This window comes from Trypanosoma rangeli (assembly GCF_003719475.1).
Source record: "Trypanosoma rangeli strain AM80 chromosome Unknown Tra_15.4_contig_00121, whole genome shotgun sequence".
In the NCBI taxonomy this organism is placed as follows: Eukaryota; Euglenozoa; class Kinetoplastea; order Trypanosomatida; family Trypanosomatidae; genus Trypanosoma; species Trypanosoma rangeli.
In genome coordinates this window covers 25,870-35,380 of record NW_021705864.1, presented here as the reverse complement: position 1 = coordinate 35,380, position 9,511 = coordinate 25,870, and the positions used below count along the sequence as shown (strand labels likewise).

Below are 9,511 nucleotides of genomic sequence, written 5' to 3'. Positions count from 1 at the left end.
ACCGAGAGGTATATATATATATATATATATATATATATACGCTGATTTATGTGTATACGTCTGTATGCATGTCCGTAATTTTATGTGACTGCGTATGGGGCGTGGAGGGAAACTAAGCAACGTCCCTCGTTTGTTACCATCGCCATTCGTTGGGTCGTTTATTTGTATGTTCCGCTGCTAGAGGGGAAGAATAAATCCAGGAGGACGGGAAGGGGGGAAGGACGTAACAGAATCTGTTTGTGTGGTCAAGCTTTGTTTTTCTTCTTATCTCCCTGCTTCCTTCGTTCTCTGTCAGTGGGTATTGAACTCCACACGCCTTTCAACTGCCGTTTTGTGGTGCTACACGTCTGCTGCCGATTCCATCTGTTTGCTTCTCGCCGTGTGTGTGTGTGTAGAGGGAGAGGAGAGAAGGAGGGGCAGGTCTCTGCTTTGTTGCCCAACGAGAGAGAGGTGAAGCAATACAAAAGAAAGAAAGGTGTCGCTGCCTTTGCTGGACGCAGTCAAATGTCAGCAGCGGGGTCGCGTGAGGAGATGTTGGAAGCGCTGCGGAAGGCGAAGCAGGCGATGGCGCGTCGCGTTCCTGCGGGGCCACGACAAGAGGAGACACCCGCAGCGGGCGGCACACTGCAGCTGCAGGATGCAGAGGCGCCCCTGATGCGGCCGCGGCCGCAGGTCCACTCCGAGGCGAAGGACAACCGGAGTCACTTCTTCGACACGTGGTGCCGAAAGATTGAGATGTTCGTCGCAGACCCCACAAAGACGATACTGGAGCTACCGAAGGATTTGGCGCCGAACGACCGCCGCGAGCTTCACAGCCTGGCTGAGAAGTACAACCTTAGCCACCAGTCCCGCGGCACAGGGGCCACGCGGCGCCTGGTGCTGAAGAAGGACGCTCTCCACTACAGAATGCCCGACACCCGCCCGGAGGACATTGAGGCAATTAAGCAGAATGCCGGGAGTAAGCAGTCCAAGTTCCACCTGCGTCGTGCCGTGCAAGACGCAGATGTGGCAGTGGGGTCTATTGGGGCGTTTGCAGACGAGGCAACGGAAAACATGGTCCGCCGCCTGGATCGTGCGACAGATGAGTATCGCAAGGCGGTGGAAGTGGGCTATTCGCAAGAGGAGCTGCTTGCATTAGAGGCAGGAAAAAGTGTGGAGGATATTTTGCGATCTGGTGACGTGATGGAACCGTTGCATGCATCTGCTGTTGCTCAGCTCAGTGGCTTTGGTGGTTTTGTTCCGCCTGCGTCAACGCCCGCTGGCGACGAGGCCACACCTGCCGCCCCACTTGACGGCAGGAAAAACAAGTTGTACGACGAGATTTGTCTTCGCTGCGGGGTCCGGGCACGTGTGGACTACGATGTTCAGAAGTGGGAGTGCAACGGGTACTGTGCCCAGTGTGCCACGGAGACTATATGGAAGCTGGTGGAGCTGGAGGGTGCCACGGAGGAGCTCGTCTACGCCTCCGCAGTCGTGGACCGAAAGCGCAGCCATGCAGAGCCGGGGATGGGGGCATCGCCGGTGAGGCAAGAACCGGAGGAGATTGATAAGGACAACGACGAGGATGACACCATCACCGTAGAGGATGTGGTGGATATGGCAAGTATGAATGACTTTTGTGCTGCAGATATCAACTGGATTCGTCGATTTGCGAGGCATCATCAGTCGCGGGGCAGCGGGAGTGTTCTCAGCAGGCACATTGTGTTTTGCATTGAGTTTGAAGATCTCTTTAGCATGCGCATTTTCCGTGACTTCCTCACATCTGGGCACACTGAACCTGCTGTGAGGGAGCGAAAGCGCCCGAAAGTTGAACCCAATGCGGATGCTCAAGAGGGTACAAGCCAAGGTGGGTGGTTTCTGCGTCTTTGTGAAGTCAAGGAGTCTGGGGTGCCTTTGTCTACACTTCTGGAGGAACTCAGCTCCTGCATCCCTGAGCGGTACGATCATCTTGCCGTTGCCTTTCCAAACATGTCAGTGTATGGGGCCGTGACTACGTGTGTCTGCCATATTCAGTCGGATGCCGTGCAAGAAAGCACCTTAGAACCTCTAGAGAGGAAGTATGGGAAGAACTGTGTCCGGTTCGCACGAGAGCTTTCTGCCGTTCTCGCTAACGACGGGGGCTCTGCATGAAGGTGATAAAATTGTACATAAACTTATAAACGTATTTCATTGTTGGCCTTTGATTGCCTACTCCATCTTTCTTTTGTATTGTGTTGGTGTTTGCTTGTTGCTCGCTCCTTCTGCCGCATTTTTTGTTCTCTTTCTTCGCTTTCTTGGCGATTCTCTTGCTGTTGCAACTACATTAGTGGCTGGCAAAGTCGGTGCTGGTGAATCCGTTGCAGCGATGCGCCATGTTGCGAGTGCCATGACAGCAGTCAATTTTAAAGGTGTGACAAACACCATGACAGCACGCAGGAGTTGCGCCATGTCACCAGCTCGCTTCACGGCGGACATCTCAGACAGCAAACTTCACCGGCGCCAGACTGTTAATACAAAAGAGTCGGCATCAATGCTGCAAGAGTCTCACGTGGTGTCGCCTGAGGGAGCGGATGTGTTCGTTAATCCCTTTACGGGCCGTTTAACTCCGGCAAGCAGCCGTGTGGCGAAGGAGCTGCTGCGTGTGGGTTTTTTGCGGAGTGTGGTGAACCCGTTTCGCCTCACGTGGGATGCAGCAAAGTGGCGTACAGCGGGTGTTGCCGCGTTGAAGCCTTTTCAGGCACCAGTGGCTGCATGGCGGAAGAAATTGGCGGCGTTGCTGACCAGAGCGGACGCCGCTGACGCCGTGGCAGAGGAGGTCCAGCGGTTGTACAATGAACTCACAAGTGCGTATTTTCCGCCCAAGCTAGACACCACACACGACCCGCATCTCTCCTCAATGAACATGACACCCGACCAGGAAAACGCCATCCGCTGTGCCCTGCGTGGGTACAGCATGTTTATTGGTGGGGGTGCTGGGACAGGAAAGACTGTGCTTCTTAAGGCGATGCACCGCCGTCTGACAGAAATGGGTCTGCGTGTAGCAATGACAGCAACCACAGGCGTTGCTGCAGTGCAGCTTGGTGGGTGCACGTTTCACCTGGCCTTTGGGGTACCCATCGGTTCGGGAGAACATTCCAAGAAGCGGTGGGATGCCAATGCGCTCCGTGCGGTGGATGTTGTGATTGTGGATGAAGTCTCCTTGTTGGACGCGGAGCTCTTCAACGCCTTTGAGTTGGAGGCGCGCATGGCTCGACTTCAAGCGCTTCCGTTTGGCGGTCTGCAGGTGATCACCTGCGGTGACTTTTTACAACTCTCAGTCGCGGACAGCATGTTTAGTGGTCTGTGCTACCAGAGTGAGGCCTTCCGTCACCTTATTGCGGTGCGACTGGTGACGCAGATGCGTCAGGCGCAGAGTGATCCCCTGTACACGACGCTGGCACAGCTGCGTGTGGGGAAGTTTGACCGAAAGTCCTTTGCTCTGCTTGACCGAAACATACCAGAGGACAAGGACAACGTCACGTACATCTTTCCACGGCGTCGTGACGCACAGATACTAAATGACACAAAGTTGAGTGAACTGCAGAGTGAGGAGATGACGTTTACGCCGCAGCGTGGTCCGCTGAAGCTCATTGGGAGCTTTACCCCCGCTGGCTTCATTGAGTTTGCCAAGAAACAGACGCTCGTGAGCCGTGAGGAGGTGGTGCAGGTTTTGACAGAGGAGGTTAGAAGAGTCGCCGCGGTGGATATCGTGGACCACAACGTTGTGGTCATGCCAACTCGAATAGAGAAAAACGGTATGCTTATTCGTCTCCGCAACCCGGATGACATTGGGGCAGGAAGACCTAACGCTGCCGGTGGCGGCAACGAAAGCAGGAGCAGCGGCTGCAGGAGTGGGACTGCACACAGTCGTGGCGGCAGCACCGTCCCAGAGGACAGCTGGAAAACAATCTTGGAGGCCACCGCAACGCGTCTCAAGGCAACACTTCGAGGAGTATATGCAGAGGACATGCAAGAGTTTGTCCCTATCAGTCTCTCCATGATGCTTGCCGATGCCTCAAATCACCCAAACACCGAACACCTCATGCCATTGCGGCTAAAGTTGGGCTGCCGTGTTATGATCAATCGGAATCTCTCACGGACGGTTTCGAATGGTAGCGTTGGTGTGGTTGAGGCCTTTGCTGTACCCAACCCGGAGTTGTTTCCCCGGCGTCATGAGGCCCCGGTGAGGACAATTTATGGACGGCTGATTGAGAAGAACATGTTTTCAAAACTCCCTATTGTTCGCTTCTTGGACGGTGAGGTCGTGCAGGTGCCGCCCCTTTCTCTCATGGTGGGCGGCACACCCTCAACTTTCTTTTACGGTCATGAACTGTATCTGTTGCCGTTGCAGCTGGGCTACGGGTTTACGGTCCACAAGGTACAGGGGCTCACTCTGCAAGGGACTGTTGTACTGGACTGCAAGAACTTCTTTGCGTGTCCACATCTCATATACGTGGCTTGCTCTCGTGTGCGGTCTTTGGATCAACTCATTGTGAAAAACATAAAGGCAGACATGGTCATTGTGAAGCGGAGTGCGTTAGAGTTTTCGGAGCAACTACGAGATGCTACAGACATCACAAATTTGGTACCACCGGAGGGCTGCACTCAGGCGTCTTGGGTGGGCCGCCTGTCTCCATGTCTCATGGGTTTAAGTGAGTGACGTGGCAATACTGCAGCTGCGGGGGACGTTGCTTATTCTCTCTGTCTTTCTTTAAAAATTGTTTTTTTTTCCTTTTTTTTTCTTTTCCTCCTTTTTTTTTGTTTTTTGTTTTTCTCATCACAGTCATGTGTGCATGCAGCACCATCATTGTTATTGCATTGTCCCTGCTTTTTTTTTTTTAATGTTCTGATTAGGATCTGGCAACTGCATTTGTTGTTGCTTCCATCAGAGGCTCATTTGTCTGGGCTGCGCCCAACGGCCCTGCGGAGGTGCCCGATGGTGCTGCACCGGGCTTGTATGGCGATGTGCTAGCTGCGCTGTGTATTAAACTTCACTCACTCATTTTGTCCTTTCACCCCACGTTCTTTTTCTCATTTGTTTCTCCTTTCCGTTGTTCTTGTTGTGTGTCTCACTCCCTGTGAGCTTATTCCTGCAGAGAAGGAATCCTGTGCGAGGTGGCGCGGCGGCAAATGGTACAAAGTGTGGGCGTCTCGCGGGCCTACGCGGTCCTTCGGAAGCTTGAGCTGCTGCGCCAACTGGACGTGCTGGACCCGCTGCCGCCGGATACCGACACGGATACCGGCAGCACTGTGTCAGATGCCGCGCGGGGCAACTGTCGGCCGGCTCTTGCGTCGTCACCGTCAATGGCTGCCCGCCACGCTGCGGAGAAATGGCCTCGACAGGACACGTCTCCCATCACCGCTCCCCACACTGACAGCATCGGCCGGAAGCAGAAGACAGCAGACGCACTGTGGTGTGACGAGGCAGAGTCAACGGAGCTTCTGCGCCTGCAAGAGGAGATACCAACGCACTCCATCGATTCGCCAATTGTGAGTGACAGTTGCAGAGAACCACATATGGTGCAAGGGTACAGTTACATCACTACCGAGTCTGCGACGACAGGGAGGCGAATTTCGCAGCACCCCACGGTGAATGGAAGGAATCAGGCATTACAGCGTGTTCTACAAGAAATTGTGGCAATGCGGAAACAGGCCAGTGGGAAGGCAGGGAATTCTGGCCAGGGAGACGTTTATAAATGCCCACAGCAGCTGCCGTGCGAAGTGGCAGGTGGTGTCCCGTGTGCCTTAAGCGGCGGCATAAGGCGGGCGTTGCCGCGGTTAATGTCGCCGTCGCCGGACGTTGTTGAGGACGAGGACGTTTTCTTTGATGAGTTGCCTCTTTCACTTTCCACAGGGGCCCGCGGCACAAAGCGGCAGGAGGAGGGGCAACGCCCTGAACAGAGGAAGAGGGCTCTGACTCAGTACCAGCACGAATTTTCTCCTCCTGATGAAGAGGGTGCAAGTGACGATGTCTCGCGTACAAAGGCTACGGAGGAGCAAGCTTCCGCCGTGGTTCCACAGCGACACAGCCCAACGAGGAGGACAAAGGATGCGCCTACTTCCTCGGCCGTGAGTGAGTACACCAAGTCACTCCTGCGCCAGCGGCAGCAGTGTCAGGGCAAACCACAAGTTGAAATTCAACAACAACGGGGGGACCAACAAAGCAAGGCTGTTAAGCCACATACGCAATCCGAGCTGACACTTTCGACAACCTTTTTCTCACCCATCACCCGTGTTGCAAATCGTAACGAGGACCTCTCACCTCTCCCCAGTAGAGGTTTGGACTTTGAGAGCGTGCAGAGAGAGGTTTTGAATCCACCACTTGGTGCATACCTGCAAGAGATGACAATCATGGGTTCAGCCGAGATGCAAGAAAAGCTGCGTGGGATGGAGGGCTGTTGTGATGTGTCTGCAGTGCGATGTCGAGATTGGTTCGCACTCACAGCTCTTGCAAACGCGCATGGTGCTGTTCGCCACGTCATGCTCCCACTGCTTCTTGCAGAGTTGACAGAAAGAGCTGAATCGAAGGAAGAGGGCGACAGTGATGCCAATTCACGTATGTCGCATATTCTTTGCGCCTTGATTGGGTTTGGAGAGCTGGCAGTGAGTGCCCTTTCACTGCTGCTTGAAATGCTCACCAACACTCTCGGGTGTTCTAGACTTGTGGCTTTGGCGATACGGTCCGTGGGTGGCGATGAGGGTCTGCGTGCACTTTGTCGTGTGGCGCGTTGCGATCGCCTGGATTCAAGTGTCCGTGCGGCCGCCATTTACGGTATTAGTACGCTGGCATATCCTGTGCTGGGCCATACGACTGTTTACTGCGTGGGGACGCCTGGGTTGAGTGATGTGGCTGTCTTCTACCAGCCCCCGGTGCCTGCGAGTTACATAGAGGTGGGGAGCAATGGCGAGCGGCGCCGGGAACCGTCTTTGCAGTGTCCACCGCCGTATCGACCCACACACATCATACTGAGTGCTGAGCTGGTACGTAAGCAACTAATTCAGTTCACCGTGTCAAGGAATTTTAGACGTGCAACGAGTAGTTATGAAACCCTGCCACTTGTTCTGAACGATTTTGCCCATGATGCATCTGAAGCATGCCTGCAGCAAGGAATACCTGACGATGTGCAGGAGGCGCTGCGTCAGTGTGCGCTTGAGCTCGACGTGCCACATGCGTTACCCCGTGTACTGCCATTTTCGTACGATCCACATTATGTTGGTCGTGAGGAGGAACTCTTTTCCATTGAGGAGACCCTCATGACAATTCTCCACGATCGAGGAACACCGTTGGATGTGATAGAGCAGACACTCGTGTCCATTGCATCGCTTCCGGATTTCGCTACGACACACGCGGCGTCACCTGTCCTTGATTACGTTGTTCATTGTGTGTCACGCTTTGAACAGCGGGACGGGGATGCCTTATATGGAGAGGAGGGCGTTCTTGTGGCGGGACTTGTAGCACTGGGGCGCCTGCTGCGGAATGAGGGGACCCCACCCAGCGTGATTGATACTGCCTGCGTTGTGCTGCTGCATAACCTGTCCTCGCCGTCGTGTCGGCTGCGTCACGCTGCCTGCATTGGACTGGGCGAGGTGGGTTCTGTGTCGAATAAGCGAGGGGACATCGTCCGCGCGCTCACTGCATCCCTGAGTGATGCTACGATGAATCACGAGACTGTCGCATGGGCGCTCACCCGCCTGGGACTCCGCGGCGTGCGGGTGCTGTTAGACCGCATCGCTCCTCCTCTTAGTGCTGGTGCTGGCGGTGGTCGTAGCAGTAACGGTAGCAACAGGCCGGAAATCAACAATGACAATCGGCGTCACGCTGCGGAGGTACTCCCAATCTCGACACGCATAATGTGCGCGCGGGCGCTGGGTAAAGTTGAATTCTTGACAATTTCGCTTGGAATTCACGAGGACGCACGCCGATTGCAGGAGGAGTTGGTGCGAGGACTCGCTGCGATTATTGCCTCTGCCCAGCTGGAGGAGGATGTTGCGCTGGAGTGTGCCTATGCCCTTGGGGATGCGGTGGGCGTGGGCGTTGATGGCGGGACGCCAACGCCGTGCCGGGATGAGGAGGCGGCAAACTACTACCGCAGCGAGGCCCCGAATGAGGCCTTTGAGGTGTTGAAGGGGCTTATTGAGGCGGTCTTGCTTCCCCTTTCCGTGGAGAAGGCGCTGTTTTACGCACTTTGCCTCTACGGTGGGGCGCACGGTGAACTGTACGCTTCCCAAACGGCCATTCAAAGCTCTCTCGTGGTGCTGCGCGCTGCGGCGGCCTTTGCCTTGCGGGTATCTGGGGGCAAAGTCATCCGCACCGTTGTGATGGCTCTCAATGATGACGACGCCAGTGTACGGGTCGAGGCGTTTGACACGTTGGACGCCGTCGGCGTTGAGGCCGTCCTGGCGGTCCTGCGGATGCGGCCCCACAAACACACTCATCAGGTGATTGCGGCGCTGCGGGACTGTCTCCTGCGGGACATGGGACGCGAGACAAAGCGTCAGGCCGCCCAGGACCTTTATGCAGCGTTGGTGAGAGCTTGAGGCATGTCTTCATAGAGATGAGCACGACCTACACACACACACACACATACGCGAGGTACCATTTTAGTCATGTCCTTTTCTTACAAAGAGTGGTGTATGCATTGTACATTCTTTCTTCCCCTCCTTCCACCTTTCCTTCTTTTTTTCTTTTTCTTTGCACCTATTGATAGTAGCATACACGTCACGCATGTGTGTATTCGTACGTACTTTGCATCTCTCCCTTTCTCTTTGTGTGTATTTAGACGAATATAAGGTGTACTTTGTGTGTGTGACTTGTCATTTTATCGATGTGATGATGAGGATGTGTGCGTCTTACGCCTCGCGTTCACAGTGGCGTGTGCTCTTCATGAATGGTGGCGCAGACGTACTCACACAGTTGAATTGCGTGATTTCCCTGCTTGGCGTTGTATTTTTTTCGTCCCTTGGGTGAGAATACGGCTGTCGTTTTTCTTTTTGCCTTTTCGGGTCGCTTTGAAGAAAGGGAAGAGTCCGACCGAACACAGCAAGCATGGGCAAGATCCGCACCAAGACGGTGAAACGCGCATCGAAGCAGCTGGTGGAGAAGTACTTCACCAAGCTGAACAAGGACTTCTACCAGAACAAGCGCCTCGTCATGGACGTCACCATTGCCCGCTCCAAGAAGCTGAAGAACAAGATCGCCGGCTACGCGACGCACATCATGAAGCGCCTCGCCCGTGGCCCGGTCCGTGGTATCTCGCTGAAGCTGCAGGAGGAGGAGCGCGAGCGCCGCATGGACTACGTGCCGGAGGTGTCGCACGTCGACCAGGCCATTCAGGATGGCGTGCAGGTCGACAAGCAGACCCTCACCATGCTGAAGCGCATGGAGACCGGCGTGCCGCGCCACGTTGTGCTCGCCCACGCTGCGGCCCCCACCATCAAGAAGGGTGACCGCCGCCCGCCTTTCCGCAAGTAAGCAGGTGCGCCAGTGGGGGCG

At 55.0% G+C, this 9,511-nt stretch overlaps 4 protein-coding genes across 4 annotated transcripts, besides 4 other annotated features; all 4 read left to right on the top strand.

Annotated features, from left to right (window-relative positions):
• Positions 1–9: 9 nt before the first annotated feature.
• Positions 10–39: a microsatellite.
• A 465-nt stretch (positions 40–504) lies between these two features.
• Positions 505–2,130, top strand: TraAM80_04244 (uncharacterized protein; the record flags this gene model as incomplete). Its single annotated transcript, XM_029381179.1, has 1 exon — positions 505–2,130. One exon carries the CDS (start codon positions 505–507, stop codon positions 2,128–2,130), a length of 1,626 nt encoding a protein of 541 aa, XP_029239008.1.
• A 214-nt stretch (positions 2,131–2,344) lies between these two features.
• Positions 2,345–4,678, top strand: TraAM80_04243 (putative DNA repair and recombination protein,mitochondrial precursor; the record flags this gene model as incomplete). Its single annotated transcript, XM_029381178.1, has 1 exon — positions 2,345–4,678. One exon carries the CDS (start codon positions 2,345–2,347, stop codon positions 4,676–4,678), a length of 2,334 nt encoding a protein of 777 aa, XP_029239007.1.
• A 58-nt stretch (positions 4,679–4,736) lies between these two features.
• Positions 4,737–4,791: a sequence feature (A-rich).
• Positions 4,792–5,148: 357 nt separating this feature from the next.
• Positions 5,149–8,556, top strand: TraAM80_04242 (serine/arginine repetitive matrix protein 1; the record flags this gene model as incomplete). The annotated part of the gene is made up of 1 exon (XM_029381177.1): positions 5,149–8,556. One exon carries the CDS (start codon positions 5,149–5,151, stop codon positions 8,554–8,556), a length of 3,408 nt encoding a protein of 1,135 aa, XP_029239006.1.
• A 30-nt stretch (positions 8,557–8,586) lies between these two features.
• Positions 8,587–8,606: a microsatellite.
• A 58-nt stretch (positions 8,607–8,664) lies between these two features.
• Positions 8,665–8,712: a sequence feature (A-rich).
• A 352-nt stretch (positions 8,713–9,064) lies between these two features.
• Positions 9,065–9,490, top strand: TraAM80_04241 (small subunit ribosomal protein S17e; the record flags this gene model as incomplete). The annotated part of the gene is made up of 1 exon (XM_029381176.1): positions 9,065–9,490. The coding sequence occupies one exon, from the start codon at positions 9,065–9,067 to the stop codon at positions 9,488–9,490; it is 426 nt and encodes a 141-aa protein (XP_029239005.1).
• Positions 9,491–9,511: the final 21 nt, after the last annotated feature.